Source organism: Tupaia chinensis, unplaced genomic scaffold, assembly GCF_000334495.1.
Source record: "Tupaia chinensis unplaced genomic scaffold, TupChi_1.0 Scaffold000132_1, whole genome shotgun sequence".
NCBI classification, from domain to species: Eukaryota; Metazoa; Chordata; class Mammalia; order Scandentia; family Tupaiidae; genus Tupaia; species Tupaia belangeri.
In genome coordinates this window covers 1,325,737-1,346,280 of record NW_006159601.1, presented here as the reverse complement: position 1 = coordinate 1,346,280, position 20,544 = coordinate 1,325,737, and the positions used below count along the sequence as shown (strand labels likewise).

Here is a 20,544-nt window from a genome sequence, read left to right as displayed (position 1 = left end):
GATGACAATGAAGAGAACTCCAACGATGGGACCCAGCCATCCAAGAGGAGGCGAATGGGCTCTGGAGACAGTGCCAGGAGCTGTGAGACTTCGAGTCAGGACCTAGGGTACGTCCTAGCAGTAACACCCGACCTCGGTCCGCCCTCCGACCTCTGTCCATCCTAGTAGTAACACCCCGATCTCGGGTACGTCCTAGCAGTAACACCTGACCTCGGTCCCTCCCAGTGGTAACACCCCAATCTCAGTCTGACCCAGTAACACCCCGACCTCAGTCCATCCTAGCAGTAACACCCCGATCTCGGTCCGTCCTAGCAGTAACACCTCAATCTCAGTCCGTCCTAGCAGTAACACCCCGACCTCGATCCGTCCTAGCAGTAACACTCCGATCTCGGTACTTCCTAGCAGTAACACCCCGATCTCGGTCCTTCCTAGCAGTAACACCCCGATCTCGGTCCATCCTAGCAGTAACACCCCGATCTCGGTACTTCCTAGCAGTAACACCCCAATCTCGGTCCATCCTAGCAGTAACACCCCGATCTCGGTACTTCCTAGCAGTAACACCCCAATCTCGGTCTGTCCCAGTAACACCCCGACCTCGATCTGTCCCAGTAACACCCTGACCTCGGTCTGTCCTACCAGTAACACCTCGATCTTGGTCCGTCCCAGCAGTAACACCCCGACCTCGGTCCGTCCCAGCAGTAACACCCCGACCTCGGTCCGTCCTAGCAGTAACACCCCGATCTCGGTACTTCCTAGCAGTAACACCCCAATCTCGGTCTGTCCCAGTAACACCCTGACCTCAGTCTGTCCCAGTAACACCCCGACCTCGATCTGTCCCAGTAACACCCCGATCTCGGTCCGTCCCAGCAATAACACCCCGACCTCGGTCCGTCCTAGCAGTAACACCCTGACCTCGGTCCGTCCCAGCAGTAACACCCCAATCTCGGGGCCGTCCTAGCAGTAACACCCCGACCTCGGTCCGTCCCAGCAGTAACACCCCGACCTTGGTCCGTCCCAGCAGTAACACTCCGATCTCGGGGCCGTCCCAGCAGTAACACCCCGATCTCGGGGTCATCCCAGCAGTAACACCCCGACCTTGGTCCGTCCTAGCAGTAACACCCCAATCTCGTGGCCGTCCTAGCAGTAACACTCCGATTTCGGGGTCGTCCCAGCAGTAACACCCCGATCTCAGGGCTATCCCAGCAGTAACACTCCGATCTCGGGGTCGTCCCAGCAGTGATCCTCCGATCTCGGGTCTATCCCAGCAGTGATCCTCCAATCTCGGGTCTATCCCAGCAATGATCCTCTGGTCTCGGGTCCGTCCCAGCAGTGATCCTCCGATCTCGGGTCCATCCCAGCAATGATCCTCCGGTCTCGGGTCCGTCCCAGCAGTGATCCTCCAATCTCGGGTCTATCCCAGCAGTGATCCTCCGATCTCGAGTCTGCCCCAGCAGTGATCCTCCGATCTCGGGTCCGTCCCAGCAGTGATCCTCCGATCTCGGTCCATTCTAGCAGTAACACTCTGATCTCGGGTCTGTCCTAGCAGTGACCCTCTGATCTCAGTTCCATCCTAGCAGCAACACTCCGATCCGGGTGTCCTAGCAGTGACACTCTGAGTCTGCTCTGCTCCACCTCTGCCCTGGGCAAAGCAGGTGTTAAATATTGCAGAACATTTTTTTCGTTTTTCATAGTGTGACACCGCTGTTGGTCTTGTCTGAGTGCAAGGAAAAAGAAAACTTGTTGTGGTAAAAATACATAGGTGCCTTTGGACACCTTGAAGATACTGAGTTCCTCTAATTCTGTTCCATCCAAGTCTCATGCATGTTTTTGGGGGACACGACATGCAATCTTGTGCTGTCAGTCACATGTACACTGCTGTGCGGGCAGACCCTGTCCTGTGCCTTCCGCTGCGTCTGTCCTGTCTTTCTGCCTTCGGGCATTTGGCTGGACAGAGGCTGCAGTGGCTGTACCATTTTCTCTTCCCACCAATGTTTCTTTACACCTTCACTTGGTTATTCTGCGTTTTGCTGGTAGTCTTCCTAGAAGGCGTGAAGCCATAATGACACTGATTTGCATTTACTGATGCCTGCTGAGGCTGAGCACTGGTTTATGGGCTAATTGGCAGTTTGTGTGTCTTTGGAGAAGTGGCTACTTAGGTTCTTTGCTGTTTTTTTAATCTGGGTTTTTTTCATTGTTGGAGTTCTTTATGTATTATGACTAGCAATCCCTTGTGAGAGACATGATTTGCAAATATTTTCTTTTGTTCCATGGGTTGTATTTTTACTCTGTTGATAGTGTCCATGGAGAAAGTTCAGATCTTTTTTTTCTTTTGTTCCTCGTGGTGTCATATCTAGGAACCTGTTGCCAACTCCGAAAGCTTGTAGCTTTTATTCCTGTATTTTCTTCTCAGAGTTTTCCAGCTAGCTCTTATATTTAGGCTGCTGATCCCTTTTAATTTTTGTGTGTAATGTGAAATAAGGGTCCAGTCTCATACTTTTGCATGTGAATATAGTGTCCCAGCACTGTTTTGAAAACACTGCTCATCAGTTACTTTTAAGTGGGTAGAGGCATAGTGTAGTGTCCCACTCCCACTTTAAGGCTGAGCTGGCCCAGACCCTGCCCTCTCCAGCCTTTGCCGAGCTGGGTGCAGTCTGCGGTACCGTGGCACCTGGAAATGAGCCAGTCTTTGATGCGGGATTCGTGGAGAGTGTGAGGACAGACAGCAGTCCCCTTCCTCCACAGCAGGTACATGCCAGATCCCCAGTGGATGCCTGGAAGTGGGCAGCACCGACCCCCCATTTGCTGTGCTACATTTTGTCCATCTGCTTATGGAGACACTGCTACATTTTGTCCATCTGCTTATGGAGACACCTGCCAACTGGCCAGAGGGCCGTGAGTGTGTACGGCCCGGGCACATTAGACAGAAGGATGGTTCCTATCCCGGCAGGATGGAGTGAAATGGTGCGAGATCTCAGACCAGGCTGCATAAAAGTCAGTTTAGTACTTTCAGACTGTAGTTGACCCTGTGTAGTGGAGCGAGAGAAGGAGCAGCCGTGGCTGGGTGGCAAGCGTTGTAATGAGGACTGAGTCCAGCTGAAGGAGGCGTTCAGAGACCTGCTGTTTGTGGACAGTGCGGAGGCTCTGCCTGTCTGTGGGGTCCGTAGCTGTTGGCCTCAAGCACAAGAGCAGAGTTGAGAGCTGTGTCAGCCCCTTGCTTGGCCTTGGGGTTCGTTCATCTAAAGGCGCTTCCTTCTTCGTCGTCATGGTCCTTTGTCCCCTGTGCTATATACGAGATTTTATTTTCAGTATACTTTTTTGGTTCGATAGTTCACATTATTGTGTCTCTTCCTTCTGGTTTTCTGATTTTCTCTGGTATACATGAAATCCGGTCATGGTGGTCAAAGTGGCACTTAAATGTGGACAATTTAATTAGTTTTCAAAATAGCCTCAGAAATGAATGTTCCATTCTATTCTCGTTGCTTAATAACGGAATAACCTGCATTTGGGTAATCTGTAAGATCAGAGGTTCATTCAGTCCACGTTTTTGGAGTTTGAAGGTCCAGAGGGCTACGTGTGGTGAGGGTCGTCTTCTGGTGGCTGACAGGGAGGGGGTTTCACCTGCCAGAGTTTGTGCAGAACAAGGACCAGGCATCTGTGCCTCTGTGTGCCCCAGTACCCAGTGGGCATCCCACCTGACACCGAGACCCTTCTTAATCCCGCTTGGCACTTTTACCACGTTGTAACACATGAATTTTGGGGGAGACATCTTCAAACCACAGTGAAAGTGACTAGAGTTTCCTAAGAGCCACACTTGAGGCCTAGCACTTGTTTCTGTACTTAGGTTCAGTTACTATCCTGCGGAAAATCTGATCGAGTACAAATGGCCCCCCGATGAGACCGGCGAGTACTACATGCTTCAGGAGCAGGTCAGCGAGTACCTGGGCGTGACCTCCTTCAAACGCAAGTACCCAGGTACTGCAGGTGACGGCAGAGGTTGCACCCCGCTTCCCCGCAGTGGACTGTGCACGTGTGTGTGTGGCTTCCCTAGCGTCTGGACCCTATGTTGGCCTCCCCCGGCAGCGTCTCCTATGAGGCTGAGCTAAAAGCAAAGCGAGGAGGGTGAATTACCTGTTAGAAAACAGTCAGTTGGGCCGCCAGGTGGGGTGGTGGTTAGGGTGCTGGACTTCCACACGGCTAACCAGGTTCACGTCTCAGACCTGGTGACTTGCTTTCTCACTTTCCTTCCCTCCCGCTTTTTCTCCCTCCCTTCCTTTGTCTCTCTTTCTGATGAGTGTGTGTGTGCCCTATAGCAAATTAAAAAAATATATATATATAATTTTTTAAAAAAGGAAACGGCCACTTTCCACCTAAGAATTCAGCATTCCTTGCCACTACCCTGGACTCAGGAACGCGGTCTGTGTGTATGCTGGGGCTCAGCTGGAGTGGGCTGTTCCTGACGGCTTCAGTGTGGCTGTGCTACCTTCCCGCCTTGCCGCGTGGCTTATTCAGTTTTCAGTTTTACTCTGAATTTTATTTCTTGAATGCTTAAGATTTTTATGTATTTCCCTTTAACAGTATTCTGGGCATGTGATATATTTTTTAAAATAGTTTTTAAAGTTTTTCAAAGGTTTACAAATACATTACATTTCACTATTTTTAATAGTCTTTTTTTCTTCTTTTTTTTTTGGAGATTTAGAGCGACGAGATTTGTCCCACAAGGAGAAACTGTACCTTCGAGAGCTGAATGTCATCACAGAGACGCAGTGCACTCTAGGTAACGGGGACAGCTCCTCCAGTTCTCCATGGGTGCCACTGGCCGCTGCAGGGGTGTCTACTTGCCTAGAAACCAGTACGATAGAACTATTGCAATGCTGAATTGTTCTCTCTGGCTAAAATGCAAAGGAGAATGAAGCTCATAACGTGTGTTATGCTTTTCTGATAATAGCTTGCAGACCACTGAGCGCTGTGTTGCATGCAGAATTTCAGTGACTTTTTGCAGGCGTGGGCTCTCGGCTCCACAGTGGCCAGTTGGCTGCATTTTCAGCCTGGATGGTTACAGCCGTGCCTTACTTGCAGTTTCCTGGCACGCTCATGTAACACACTGTCTGTCCACATGTGTCTGTGGGGTTGGTGGCAGCAGCTGCCAACACCCAGCCCGTGAGGTGCGGGGACAATGTGCACCATGTACAGGTGGACAGCATCCCTTGGAGGATGGGGATTGAAGACAAGGACTTGGATCTGTGGAAAGCCTCTTTTTCAGCACTTCCGACGTGTCACCTGTTAGTGGGTGTGTCTTATTTATTAGTGGTTAGTGCGCCTTGCTATTTAAGATTGTTCCTAGGTAAAGGGGTATGTGTTCCTAGTCCACTGAATCTAAAAAAATACTCGTTTGGTTGAAAAAACCTGATATCTTTGCAAGATCTTATTTTTTTTAAAGACATTTTTGCTATAGAGCATGTGCGCTCGCCAGAGACAGACAGAAAGTGAAAAATTGCTTCCCCTGGGGGGTGGCCATGCCACAATCCCTTCTCCTCCATTACCCTCTCTAGATTTTGGGCACGCATGTACACACACCTGGCGTGAGTTATAAGCCTTGGGTTCCGGAACTCAAACAGTGATTGACTGTGGGAGTCTATAGTGACAAAACCATTAATGCTATCTGCTGGTCCCGCAAGATCATCTTTTTTTTAGAGAGGTTTTTTGCTATAGGGTGTGTGTGCTTGCTAGAGAGACAGAGACAGAAAGTGAGCAGTCACCGACTGGGAGGATGACCACGCTGCAATCCCTTCTCCTCCATTCTCCTCTCGGGATCTTGGGCACGCACACACATGCGCCCGGTGTGAGTTTTAAGCCACCAGGTCCGGGACTCACTTCGGTCGGCCACATGGATGTCTAGCAACATAGCCATTACACCAGCTGCTGGTCCCGCAAGATTATCTTTTTAATTGCTAGTCTTTCTGTTACCAAGTTTTACACTTTTCAGATGTATTAAGATATCTCGCTTTGACTGTCGGACAACCTTTTAGCCATAGAGTCATCGAATGACGGAGAGGCCAGTTTTGAAAATGAGTTTTGCGCAAACTCTCAGGGAGCTGCTTTACCGTCTTCTGTTAAAACAGGCCTGACCGCATTGCGCAGCGATGAAGTGATTGATCTGATGATCAAAGAGTACCCCGCCAAGCACGCCGAGTATTCCGTGATACTCCAGGAGAAGGAGCGCCAGCGGATCACGGACCATTATAAGGAGTACTCCGTGAGTGGTGGGGGACCGTGCGAGGGTGCGGCCTGCGAGTGGTGGGGGCCGTGTCTGGTGCTCAGGATGTCGGAACGTGTCCATAGCATCTGCGTGGTGTCTTTGTTTCAGCAAATGCAGCAGCAGAGCACACAGAGAGTGGAGGCCAGCAAGGTGCCTGAATACATCAAGAGAGCTGCCAGGAAGGCCGCGGAGTTCAACAGCAGCCTGAACCGGGAGCGCATGGAGGAGAGGAGAGCATACTTCGACTTGCAGACACACGTAGGGTGGCTCCGACTCACATGCGGCTCGCCCAGTGCTCGCGGGGCTCGGCGCACTGGGCTGTCGCAGTGCTGTAACATGTCCTCTTCCTCTGGCACCTGAAAATAGCAGGGTTATGAAGCCCTAGTGCTCGGTTGCTTTTTGTTTCTGGCAAGATGGTGTCGTAGGCTAGTTGGTGTCCCTGGAGCGAAGCCAGCCACAGCTGTCCTTGGTCCTCAGGTGTGGCCAGGGTGGCTGAGCGTGAGCTCTGTACGGGTTCCTGAGTGCTCACGGCCTCCACGTCAGGCTGGAACTAGTGTCATTTCCATTCATTAGATGGAGGACTTGGGCCACAGAGAGTCCGTGAACTGCCTGGGTCATGTTGCTGCTCAGTGGTGGCAGGGGACACACAGCCCCTGCTTGGGGACACTGTTCACAGAAAACATGGCACGGGCCTGCGGTGGAGCTGGAAAGTGTCAGCTGTTCTGAGCCTGTAGCTCCAGTTGTCCGACACCCTTTGCTGTCGTGGGGTGGGCACATGGTGCGGGCGGTGCTCCTGAAGCCCTGACCCGGGCGCAGGGTCAGCCTGTCTCTCTGTGCCACTGCAGGTCATCCAGGTCCCTCGGGGGAAGTACAGAGTGCTGCCCACGGAGCGGACCAAGGTCGGCTCGTACCCGGTGGCCCTCATCCCTGGGCAGTTCCAGGAATATTACAAGAGGTACTCGGGGTGCAGTGCCCGGCAGTGTTGGCTGAGGGTTTCGGTGCCTGGCGGGCTTGTGCCCTGACGGTACAGGGTCCATAAATATCCCAGGATGGGTCAGGGTTCTTGGTGCTGGAGAACAGCCTTCAACCTGGATTTGGGTGTCCACTGCTGGAGCCCAGTTCCGCCTACCCTGTCTCGGTCCACAGGTGGCTGGACGCTCTGGCTATGGGCCACTCTGTGGTCCAGCCTGTGTGCTGTCACTTGGAGGTATCACAAATGCAGACTCACGCACTCAGCCTGCTGGCCTGTCTGTCTGCACAGATGCTCAGGAGAGGGCCCTTTGCAGCCATGGGCAGTGGGCGGGGGGCACTGCGGACTCAAGCTGCCCCAGCTCGGCTCACTTGCTACCCAATCTGTGTGCCTGGAAGACGCCCTCCTTTTACCCCCAGCCCTGTGCTTGGAGAAACAGGACTAACAGCTTAATTTTCTTTCACCATCTAAGCCTCTTTGTCAGCTTATGCCTTTGCTTTGGAACCGTATGTTCTTTAGAGCAGAAAATACTCTTTAGGGAATTGAATTGTAAATAATCTTATTTACCTCTAGAAAATCAAATTTCAACCATGACCAAAAATTTTCATTTTTATCTATTTTTGTTTTTGTGTCATCAGTGTATTAGAAGTGTGATGCCAGCACAGCAGCTCCTGTGCTTCTGGAGAAAGGTCTTAGCGGAGGGACTTGCTGACCTGGGTCCTTACATGAACAAGGGCTCCGGAGGGAGAGAATGGAGGTGGCAGCTGGCCTGTTGGCAGGTGCACGTCATCTGAGTTCAGGGAGGGGTGCCAGTCTCTAGTTTCAGACTAGGTTGCCCGTTGTCAGGCAGGGCTGGGTGGTGTAAGCAGCAGAACGAGGTGCCCTGCGAGGCCAACCCACGTGGGCAGATTCCAGGGCTGTGCCTCCCCGAGTCTGCCAGTGTGTACATGCTCTCGGTCTGGGGCGGGCTGGCCACCTGGGACTGCCCCAGTCAGGGGCGCTGTCTGTTGCTCTCTTGCTGATGGAAGATGTAAATAGGTCAGCTCAAAACTCTCAGAATGCATGCTTTACAAATGGGCTTAAAGTAAGTTGTTATTTAGAATTTTATTTAAGGTATGTCTTAAGGAATGTCACATACCATGCCCTGCTGTGGCTTAACCCTCATGTCAGCTCTGGGGCAGCCTCTGATCGTGTGAACAGAGGACCACCCAGAGAAGAAGCAGTGACGGCCGAGGACAGTGCTGAGGGTGTTGCCTGCAGCTGGACCCTGGCCAGACTGCAGTTCCCCTCCCCTGCTGACCAAGAGTGTCAAATGCATATTTGACATGATTGATCTTGTAAAAAAAAAGTTTAGACTTAGTTTATTACTTATCTTCCACTTGATGACTAAAATGAAAAATTAATGATCTGTAACCATTTTTAAAAAGTATTGGGGTGGGGGACCAGCAGTTAATGTAATGGCTATGTTGCTGGACTCCCACGTAGTCGACTGCGGCTCGAGTCCCGGACCCGGTGGCTTAAACTCATGCCGGGCATGTGTGCGTGCGTGCCCAAGATCCTGAGAGGAAAATGGAGGAGAAGGGATTGTGGCGTGGCCATCTCCCCTGAACCATCCCCTCTGCCTCTCTCTCTCTCTGTCTGTCTGGCGAGCGCATGCGCCCTATAGCAAAAACCTCTCCAAACAAAACCAAAAAAAAAACCAAACAAAAAAAGTATTGGGGTGGGGCCAGCAGGGGGTGTGGTGGCTAAGGCATTGAACTCCTACTTGGCCCATGGAGGTTAGAGCCCTGAAATGGGTGGCTTGAAAAATCACACCGGCTGTGTGTATATGCACACCCAAAATCCTGGGAGGAGAATGGAGAAGGGTTTGCCATGTGGCCATTCGCCCCGGGTGATGGTCTCTCCTCTCTTTCTCTTTGGTGAGTGCATGTGCATTGTGGCTTAGCAGTTGAGTGAGCCCAGATTGCACACTGCCAACCCCAGTTTGAGTCCTGGGGGGGGGGGCTTGAAAACATGTTTATGCAGGCACATGTGCATGTGAGCTCGAGTCCAGGAGAGATCCAGAGATGGAGAAGGGACCATGGTATGACCACGCCCCCTGGGGGAGTGCTTCCTCTCTCTGTCTCTCTGGTGAGCTCACCTGCCCTGTGGCGATTAAAAAAAGTATTTGGGGTTAATCGAGAAGTTCAAGGTTACCTTTGTAGCTTGAAGGTTAGTCTTTGAAGTTTAATAACTTCACAAAGAGCACTGAACGCAATTTCTCGGTCGTAGGTACTCGCCGGATGAACTGCGGTACCTGCCGTTGAACACAGCGCTGTACGAGCCCCCTCTGGACCCCGAGCTCCCGGCTCTGGATAGCGATGGTGACTCGGATGAAGCCGAAGATGGGCGAGGGGACGAGAAAAGGAAAAGCAAAGGCACTTCTGTAAGAGCGCTTGTTGGGGTAGGAAGCGTCTCCTTCCTCTTGACGGTGCAGATCAATTTCTTGGGACATGCCATTGCGCTCTTTAAGAAAGGACAGTTGGACGTTGCAGTCGGACTTAGGGAGCTCTCACCGAGCAAGGCGGTGACTGTGTGGGTACAGTTGAGCGTGCAAGGCCTTCAGTGTGTCTGGGATCTGAGGCTGGGCCTGTGTCGTCATCGTGGGCAGGTCGGCGAGCGCAGCATTGACTCAGTCACTCACCTGCTGTTGATGTGGCTTAGAGCAGCAGGTAGACGCCTTCAGTCTCTGACACGGCGGCCTGGGGCTGCACTCATCCCATGCTTCTGTTTGTGTGGCGTTTTTCATAGGAAGGTGCAGTCCCAAGACCGTGGGCAGTGGGTGGGCTTTGATCCCACTGATGGCACGGGGTTTTCTTTGGAGCAGGGCTTTAAGCACCGGGCTGTCCCACGCGCTCCTGCAGTCAGCCTGCTGTGTGGACGGGCTGTGGTGAGCTGGCATCACATGTCCTTGTCATCAGCAGCAGCCCCAACAGTTGACCATACGCCTGCGCAAGGCAGGCTGTGAGGCAGCGAGTCGGACAGCCCGCTCTTCTGCTTGGTGCTGGGCTGGCGGTGCTGAGGGGACCCAACATTTTAGGGAAGCACTTTAAAAGCACTTTCACAGAGTTGGATATTAAATCTGGCAGATCCACTAATAGACTTTGTCCTAAGGATTTAGTGAGAGGCCAAAAAGGTTTAATTAGAAAAAAATGTCCATTTGAGTTTTTTCTTTTTTTGTAGAGGTTTTTGCCTTAGGGCTTGTGCATTTGCTGAAGAGAGAGACAGTGAGAGGGAATGTGAGAAATCACCCCTTTTGGGGGATGTCCATGCCATAACACCCTCTCTTCCCTTCTTCTCCTGGGATCTTGGGCACATGCGCACGTGCCTGGCATAAGTTTCAAGCCACTGGGCCTGGGACTCAAACTGCGATTGGCCATGTGGGAATCCAGCAACTTAACCGCCACACTATCTGCTGGCCCTGTCTGAGTTTTAACAGTGTTTCTCAGAGAAACAAGATATACATCTCTGTGCGCATGGGTGATACCCACTGCCTTTACAGGATAGAGACTCAATTCAAAGGTTACCTCGTGAAGTGAGAAAATGCGCATACTGCTTTTAAAAACACTAACTTGGAAACAGCAGTTAGTGTAATGGCTATGTCACTGGACTCCCATGTAGTTGACTGTGGTTCAAGTCCTGGACCTGGTGGCTTAAACTTACGCTGGACGCGTGTGCATGTGTGCCCAAGATCCTGAGAGGAGAATGGTGGAGAAGGGATTGCGGTGTGGCCATGCCTCCCGGGAGATGACTTCTCGCTTTCTGTCTGTCTCTGTCTTTATGGCGAGCAGTGCCCTATAGCAAAAACCTCTCCAAAAAAAAAAAAAAAGAAAAAAAGAAAAAAAACCACTATAACCTACTGTATGATCGAGAAGGCAGTTGTCTCTGTGGGCGTGTGAGTCTGCTCTATATTAAGCACACATGCAGAAAGAAGATAAAGAAGAGAAATCAGATTCCTAGTGTCTTGAGCATTTTTCAGGGTTGGCATGGCTAACCAACTTTTTTACTTACTAGTTTTCATGGTTTATATGAATATCAAATTGTTAATCTTTTCTTTTAAGAGAGATTTTTGCAATAGGGCATGTATACTCATCAGAGAGACCGAGACAGAGAGATAGAAAGTGAGAATTCATCCCCCAGAGGGAACGGCCACGCTGCAATCCCTTCTCTTCCATTCTGCGTTCAGGATCTCAGGCATGCATGCACAAGTGCCAGGTGTTGAGTTTTATGCTGCTGGGTCTGTGGTCCGACTATGTCCACGTCCAGTGATGTGACCATTACACTATCTGCTGTACCAAAATCGTTATTCTCATTTAAAAATTTTAAATTTTAAGATGAATTAAGTTGCCAGATATTGAGGTTTTAAGCTTTTTATAAGTCATAGCTTGTCAGTTGCCTGCATTATTTTAGATGTTTTTTTAATAGCCAGAGGGCACATGTGCTTGCCAGAGAGAGAGAGAGAGAGAGAGAGAGAGAGAGAGAGAGAGGAACCTCTTCTCTTCCCCAGTGGGGCATGGCCATGGTGCAATCCTGTCTTCTGTTTCTCCCTCCTGTCAGGATTTTGGGCATGCAGACACACATGCCTGCTTTACTTTTGAAGCCACTGAGACTGGGGCTTGAACCTTGGTCAGCCTCGTGGGACCCAGAGCCTGGTGCACAGGCTCATCTGTATTGTGGGCTGGCCTGAGGTCTTAACCTCGGGACGTTTAGATTGGCAAATACTATTGTAGGTAGTTGGGGGTGTGGCCCTGGCGAGTTCAGAAATGTGTGTGCTTGAACATTCTTTTTTTCTATACTTTCTTTCTCTCATGTGAAAGACGTACACACATGGATTCTTCTTAGGATCTCGTGGTGCCGTGACCCTCTTCCTGCTCCCCACCAGCCAGCGCTGAGGGCGACCCGGGACCTGAACGCAGGGCCTTCCCATATGGCTCCAGTGCGGCCTCTGTACTGTGAAGGCTGACCTTGAAGGACTTTTTTGAGGAGTTGCCACTGGGCAGACCCATGCTTGTTCTCACAGCGTATCTGTGGGGCAAGCGCCCCCATGCCATGAAGAGCACTGCTGACGCTGGGTGCCTCACAGGAGCCGACTTGGAGACAGAGCTAACAAAGCACTGACACGTGCAGTTAGTCGACTGCATGGCACTTATCAGAAAGACAAGTAATTTCTGACAATGACCTGCTTTTGTCTTGACCAGAGAACGTTTTCTTTTTTAGAATGATCTTTTAGTTCTAAGTTAAGGAAACTCTGATACGTTTTCCTGGGGACCAGCAGGTAGCATGGTAGTTAAGGCACTGAACTCCCACATGGTCAACCATGATTCCAGTCTCAGACTTGGCAGCCTAAAAATCGCACTGGGTGTGTGTGCCCCAAAATTCCAGGAGGAGAGTGCAAGAGAAGGGATTGTGGCATGGCCATTCCCCGTGGGATGATTTATCTTTACATCTTTTTATTTATCTGTGTCTCTCTGGTGAGCACACTCACCCTATAGCAAAATCTTAAAAAAAACCCAAAACTTTCTGAATATGGACTCCAGTCTGTCCTCATTCCAAGGAATCTCTGTGTTTGCCTCTCGGTTCCAGGACAGCTCCTCCGGCAATGTCTCTGAAGGGGAAAGCCCACCTGACAGCCAGGAGGACGCCCTGCAGGGAAGACAGAAGCCCAAAGACAAAGCTGCTGCTGCTGCTCGGAAAGAGGGTTCCAAACGCTCTGTACTGTCCAAGTCAGTTCCTGGGTACAAGGTAGAAGAAAAAAGCCCCTGAGCAGCCTCCGTGCTGTGACCGCCTTTCCCCTGGGCCCCAGCTCTGACTCGGCAGGCTCGCTCGCTGTCCTGGGCGCGCTCGGCCTCCTTCTGCTTTCCTTCTCTGGTGGCTTTTCTGTCACTTCTGGCTATGGTTTAGCTTCTGTTTTCTGTGTATGTACAATTTATGAGGTTTTCTTCTTTTAATAATGACCAGGCAAGTATGGGTTTTGAAAACCTCATTTCCCAGGCAGGAATGTTCGCACCTGGCTGTCTGCAGTGGAAAGACCCCAGGACATAGCATGGTGTAGCTCTGCTGAACTGTGCAGGGTATGGGATGGCCCTCAGGCTAGGCTGCGTCTCCGTAGTGCCTTTCCTTAGAAAGAGCTGGGTTTAATCTAAGGATTGCTTGGTTCACCTGCCAGATCTAGCCGACTCTAGAACAGGAAATAGGATTGCTCTTCACAGCATGAGGCTTGGCATGACCTCGATGGCCAGTTCTGTGATATGGACTCACACTCACTCACTCACTTTTTGATCCATTCTTCCTGGAGTGAGTAGTAGGTTGCCAGCAATCTTGGTGATTGTTCTTGCTGTTTCCTCCCTTGCCCCTCTGGAAGGGAAGGGGAGGGAAGGAGCGGAAGCCTCCCTTGTGGCTAGGGACAGAAGACTGTCCTATGAGGAGAGTTAGCTGCACGGTTTGACATTTGGATGGCTACTGTAAAATACCCACTTTCCGTTTGGAATGTATTAAAAAGTATACTTTTTATTGTGATTAGGAAGGTACATTGAAGGAAAGCTTCAAACGAAGGCAAGGAGATTTTCCTGAGTGAAATTGCAAAACACCTTGTTGTGATATGGCAGGACTGTGGTGAACAGCCCATGAGGACAGGCCAACGTGAGCTGTCAGTCATTGTCCCTCAGCCTAACCACAGTACTTTGTCATAGCTCAGTTATTTTCTTTTCTTGGAGTAAAAAAGGAAGTGACCTAAGAAATTATAGTCCATATTTTATTAGAAAATGCCTTTATGTCATCGACTTAAAAACATGTTTTTGCAGCCTATGGCAAGCAATTTTAAGCTTCATTGAGCTAAGGCTTCCAAGGGGGCGCCAAAGGCTATGGCTGTGTGATTTTATATTTGTTTTTACATTTATAGCTTGTCTAATGCTTTTAAAGATTTAAATGAATGCTTACTAATGAATTGAAAGCAAATGGACTCCAAAGATATACTTTCGGAAACTCAGTCTACGTGAATGAACGTGTATGCTGCTGGTCTGTCAGAGCTTCAGATGGGAGTGCGCTCGGACCACACTGTCATGGAGACTTGTCAGTGTTGAGTAGATTTTTCACACAATAATGGGTTAAAAAAGAGAATCTTGAAATAGATATTTAATACAGGCTGAAAACGAAGAGCTATTGAACACGATGATTAACTTAATATAGAAGATCTCTAAATTAATAGTACTCAAAGGAGTCTGATATACCAAATGTTTTTATAACCTTCTGTGAACATTTTTAGTACCTAAAAATGTTTTGGGTATTTCAAAGATTGGGACAACCAGTTTCGTTTCTGTGTGTCATACACTAATGTGAACATGTTAATTAAAAGTTAACCTCTCTATGAAAAGTATTAATAAGCCAAGATGTGCCTAAATATTAGGGTACTTCAAGCTGAAGGTTACATATATATATATATACATATATACACACACACACACACACACACACAGTTTTAAAATATGGGAGTTCAGAAAAATGATAATGTATCTGATGTCTTGCTTAATAAGATTCACTAGTGGTTGCCTTTAATTTGTAGGACAGTATCGTTCAGGTTACATTAACCTGAAATAAAGCAGACTGTTAGGATTCAGGCCTGTAAGTGTACTTTTGGGTCTGTACTGCTAGTGCCACCAGGCAAGTCTTACTTACCTTTGGCTGTTTTCCAGTCAGAGAAGTCAGTATACTGCGAACCTTTTATCTAAGAACTATTAGAATGAATATTTTAATTTTCTTATCAACAGCTGAACTTTGATGTTGTTGTAATTCTTGGAAGTAGAACTGAGTGTCTCAGTCAAATACACACAGTGTCCTCTCCCACTGATCTTCAGGGAGTTTGGCGTTCTGCTCCCTTCCCTCCATCCTCAGCTCTGCAGTCCGCTGAGAGACTAGCCTCCCCAGGCCATGGTTGCTGTTCAGTGTGAAGTCCTGGCTGTCAGCTTGGGCTGCTTGCGAGAGCTCAGATGCTTGCAAGAGCAGTCTTTCTGTATAGCGAGCTGTAGCGCCCTCAGAGAGTGCCACAACGCTCTGTCTCTCACCCCTTCTCATCCTGTCTCGCCCTTTTCATCAAGATGAACACTATTGGGTAAGAACATTTTAACTGGTTTAACAAAATATCATGAGTTAAGCTTAGAAAGTAAACCTAGAGTCTTCTTGGTGTCCTTTTTATCGCAGGTGTTAAATGTATATTTTAGTGATTGTAGAACTTGAATTATTCTAGAATGTGAATGACTAGCCTTGGTTTTATTCCTTTTGACTTTTGTAAAGGATATCCTGTGAGTTTTCTTTTTAGAGTTTAATGTTACTTCCCCGACTTAGTGAAAGATGTTTGTGTGCTAATTTATGCCAGTATCTAACTTAATCTACAAGTACTGAGTATGTCTTTTACATTTAATACAGGTACCATAACCAAGAGATTTCTTAGTTTTGGTAGATTGAGAGGTACCGTTCTGCTGTATATCATGGCAATTACAGATTTGATATACCTGAACCAGAATTTGGATCAAAGAAGTGCACTTCTAGTTATTTTTAACTTAGGTATGGGAGTACACAATGAGACCCTTATGTTAGAATGTAGCAAGAACAACAGAAGGTAACTACCCTCTAAGACTTAAAGGTGCGAGCACATGACACTGTCCTGTTGTTGGGGGAGCAGGGTATAAAAATACACACACAGGAGATGTAGACTAGCTCACGGTCAAGTTTATATGTATGTTTAACTTCCATGGTATTTATTATTTTGTAGAGACATTTGTGATTGTTTAGAGTTACTGTTTTTATATTTATGTATAAAGTTGACTTTTTATAAATAAATAAGCCAAAAATTCTTTTTGAATGCCTCTGTCATCTTTTGAAAGAAAGAGAATTTTAAAAATTAAAGAAACTGAAAGAATTAAGAACAAATTGTGTAGGCCTAACAGGTTGTGAAGGTGGCAGTGAGACATTTCAGAACTGCAACCCTGATTACAGAGTTTGAGCTTGTTTAGGTTCTTCTTTGGTTCAGTAACTCAGGAAAGGGAAATACAAGGCATATTTGGCTGGGTTGTAAGAAAACAGAAATATAACCGTTCTTCTTAAAATACTCTTTTTCCCTGTTGATAGACAGACAGACAAGCAGATAGATATGCCCCTGCCACTGTTTTATTCTTGGCCCTTGCCTGTTCTTCTCTCCCTACGCTGTTATTTACTGTATGACTAGTCTGTGTCACCGCTTACCTGGGGCAGAGTTGAGTGTTACTTTGTGGTGTCAAGACGGTGATGTATGGGTGCGCTCCCTGCCCTTGTGTAGGTGCAGCACACCTTTTGTCCCTGTCTGCATGTCGCCATGTAGTTTTCAATTCAAACACTTTTGACTGCATAGGAGGAGACTTCAAAGAGTTCATGGAAAATGGAATTCAAATACAGGTTTATTTTTGTGCAGAGAGGTTTGAAATCCAAGCATAATTTTTTGATAATGCACCATTTCCATGGACTGTGTGACGATCCCTCGTATTTTTAATCTGAAAGATGCATTGTACTCAGTAAGTGTTTATGTATCTTAAAGCTACAGGGTTTTGTGCTCATCTGAAAACTCATTTTTCAGCACAGGTTCTTTTACCTTACAAGACCTGTAGATATCGTCACATAACTGTTTTCACGTTTATGTGTACGACCGCGTATGCATGAGGCACCTTCCAATGAAAAATGTTAAGACATTGATTTTTACCTTAGATTTTATAGCTTTACAACTTTAGAAAATAACCAGTTTTTAAACAGTCACTATATAAACTGCTTAAAACCTAGTCTTCTCTTTATCAATATATAACTGGCAACTAGCACGTGTCACGGTCACTTGGCACCTGGGTTCTCTCTTCCAGTTAAAAGTGACATCTGACCTGTATTTAGTCCCTCCTTCCAGGAGGGTGTATAGAATGTCTCGTTTTATCTTAACATGAGATCATGCTGTTGACAGAACTTTAAAATGAAATTCAAGCCTTGTCGTCAGTAGGCCATCTTTGTCTTGTAAGCTGTCTCATGTCAAGTTATGTCTTTCAAAAAGAGCCTCATTAGCAAGTCGCCCGGTAAAGTACGTTAGCAGTCCCTCTGATCCCATAGCCAGCTCTTCTGGCATGAATTTATAGCCCTCTTCTACCTTCCAGCCAAAGGTCATTCCCAGTGCTCTATGTGGAATTTGTCTGAAGGGTAAGGAGTCCAACAAGAGAGGAAAGGCTGAGTCGCTTATACACTGCTCCCAGTGTGGTAACAGTGGTAAGTACCGAATGCCTTCTTAACATCTTACCCACCCTATCGCTGCTTCAGAAACTAGGGTTTATAGTTAGGCTTCCACCACAGAATCATCAGATGCGCAGGGTAACTTGTGAGGTGTAGATGAAATCCATGCACTTTCTTATACATTATGTCAGCATTTTCCTTTGGTATTTAAGCATAGACGTTTTGGGGCGGTCCTGAAGCAAACTAGTATTTTGTGTGCCCATCATGTTAAAAATCGTGTGTGAAACCCTAAATACTGGTTTTGTTTAGGCCACCCTTCCTGCCTGGATATGACCGTGGAGCTTGTTTCAATGATTAAGACCTACCCATGGCAATGTATGGAGTGTAAAACGTGTGTTATGTGTGGACAGCCCCACCACGAAGAAGAGATGATGTTCTGTGATGTGTGTGACAGAGGCTACCATACTTTTTGTGTGGGCCTTGGTGCTATTCCATCAGGTAAAGATTAAGAGAAAAACAAAACAAAACACTGTCTTTGAGTGCTGAGAGTCTCCCAATGTTTCTGTAAGGACTGTGTAGTAAACGCTGTGATGGCATCAAGGGCTTAGCGTGACCAGTGCTGGTTACCCAGGTCACGTCCACTGTCTCTCCCCTAGACAATCCACTAAAGGAAAAGGAGATACGGGGACACCTGGGCTAAGGTGTGAGTATAGCTCACACTCAGAATGAGCTTATCTTTCCACTGCGTAGCTGTACAGCACATCAATTCGTTTCAAGGCTTTGATTTTTACATAGCTTCTTAGAAACAACATGACTGCTATGTCTTTATATATACTAAACCAGATTTCCGTAAATTGAGGCAGTACAATTCCAGATAACTTTAGAAGGAACACAGAGTCCAAGAACAAAGTACAGGAATTAGACTAAGACATTACACAAATGTGTAATTCTACAACGTATCAGAAGAGTTAGCAACGTGTGGTACTCTATAAAATATACGCTTAGAATGAAATTTCCTGGGACTGAAGCAACTTAACGAATTATGTAAAGTGCGTAGAAATTCAGCTCAAGCGTGCAGTCCAGTTTATAGCTGTGGGGTTTTAGAAACCTGCAGTTTTAAAGTGCCATCAGCACAGTCTACGAGGACTGGAGAGCACGGGTGCTGACACACAGCCATCTGTGACAACGACTTCACTTGTGCCACTGACCTCTCTAAAAGGCCCTGACTCTTGTGTTGCTTTTCTCCTACCTTGGACTCCCATGGGGTGTCGCACACCGAAGACAATGTTCATTACTTCAGGGAAGTTTGCACTTTTCTCCTTGACTGAGGAGCTCCCTAGGATCCTTTGCACTGTAGACCCACAGGGGACTGTATCGGTGGTAGTTATGGGAGGACAGCTTAAATGGGATAAAAATTTAGTCCTGTGAAAATAAAATTCCATTCTGTATTAACTAACAATTTTTCTCCTAGGTCGCTGGATTTGTGACTGTTGTCAGCGAGCCCCCCCGACACCCAGGAAAGTGGGCAGAAGGGGGAAAAACAGCAAGGAGGGATAAAATAGTTTTTTTGACCCTAATACTGTATATGCATTTAAGTGAAATATTTGGTGCCAATTTATTTACAATATTCTCATTTTTATGCCAATAAAACATTTTTGAAATTAACTATGAGTTTAACATCTGCAAGTTGATTTATTTGTTTTAAGTGATTCTTACCCTTGAAGCTTATTCCACATAGAGAACTACTTCATCTTGAAAAAGATTTGTTTTTTGAGAGATTTTTGCTACAGGGTGCACATGCATTTGCTGGAGAGGCCACAATCCCTTCTCTTGGAATGAGATTCAAGCCACTGGGTCTGGGATTTGAACTGTGGTCATATTTGGGAGACCAGCAACATAACCATGTGCTGGTTCCCTACTTGTAAAAGATTTTTCTTTTAGTACTTTAGCTGTCTCAAAAAATTGGGAGAAATAGTTAGCAATCCAATTTGAATGATCTACTTCTCCATTATCCTGAAATTTATTTTAATGAAACTTTACTAATCTGCATTATTGTTTCTGGCCTACCACAGGTAGCATGACCAAATTATTTAATAACTGAAGAGTTTTAATAGGTAGTCCATGATGACATAAAAGACCAATGGCCTCATGAGACTTGGAGCTAGACTTGGAACTGTCATCGCTGGGCAAAGGGACAAAAATTTCACAAATGCCTGCCAGCCAAGAACTCCCCTCTGGCTAGTAGATGGATCCAGACCTGGGGTGTATGCGTGGGGCCTTCGACCATGCACAGAAAGGGGTAGTATATCAGTACGTTTTTTGACCTAATTTTATTAATTAGAAAACTTAAACTTACACTTTGAGCTGTATGCAAACTCTCCGGAGTAAGAATTATGAAGTCAGCACCCTTTCCATTTCATCCGTGAACTGCAGGGTTGCCTAGTGATTTCTTTTGTGCAAACCCGGGTTACTGCAGTTGTCTTTCCTTTTAGCCACCTGACAAACTAAACATGGAGTTTAAACATTTTATTGTGCACACTCTGTGTGGGGACTTGGATCTTTGAAGGAAACCAACATTGTGCCTGCTGTGTCCGCCATCACAAACTGCCCGGCCTTCTCTCCTGCCAGACCTACGGCACGTTCAGGCCGAGGCGACTCTGCACACGGCCAGGTCAGAACAGCACCTCGAGGACCAGCTTCAGGACACTGAAGAGCAGGGTCCAGAGCACCGACTCGTCGTCCCGGGGTCCGTCCTCGGGCGCGGGCGTGCGCTGCGGGCTCCCTGCCGGAGTGTCTGCAGCACCCAGTGGGTCGGCGGTGGCGTCCAGGTACACGCGCATCTCGAACTGGCTCTCCAGGTGGGACGGGTGCCCATAGACGCCGATGCCCACCGGTCGCCGGAAGCGCGCCGGGACAGCGACAGCGTCTTGGCCGCACGTGGCCGACTGCAGCTCGTAGTCGTCGAAGCTGGGGTGCAGCGTGCCGTCCGACACGTACAGGTCGGCGTCGCCGCGCAGGCTGCGCAACCGCAGCACGATCCTGCCCTCCT

At 47.9% G+C, this 20,544-nt stretch overlaps 2 protein-coding genes across 3 annotated transcripts; one reads left to right on the top strand and one right to left on the bottom strand.

Annotated features, from left to right (window-relative positions):
• PHF10 (PHD finger protein 10) lies at positions 1 to 19,161 on the top strand (the record flags this gene model as incomplete). 2 transcript variants are annotated; one of them, XM_027770408.1, is given in 11 exon segments in its annotated part: positions 1 to 107; positions 3,842 to 3,972; positions 4,697 to 4,774; positions 6,120 to 6,253; positions 6,365 to 6,514; positions 7,102 to 7,211; positions 9,498 to 9,651; positions 12,849 to 13,007; positions 17,423 to 17,531; positions 17,805 to 17,993; positions 18,967 to 19,161. In XM_027770408.1, coding segments are annotated over 11 exon segments (1,407 nt in total), but the record flags the coding sequence as incomplete, so codon positions are not given.
• An 845-nt stretch (positions 19,162 to 20,006) lies between these two features.
• Positions 20,007 to 20,542, bottom strand: CUNH6orf120 (chromosome unknown C6orf120 homolog; the record flags this gene model as incomplete). Its single annotated transcript, XM_014586392.1, is given in 1 exon segment — positions 20,007 to 20,542. A coding segment is annotated over 1 exon segment (375 nt), but the record flags the coding sequence as incomplete, so codon positions are not given.
• Positions 20,543 to 20,544: the final 2 nt, after the last annotated feature.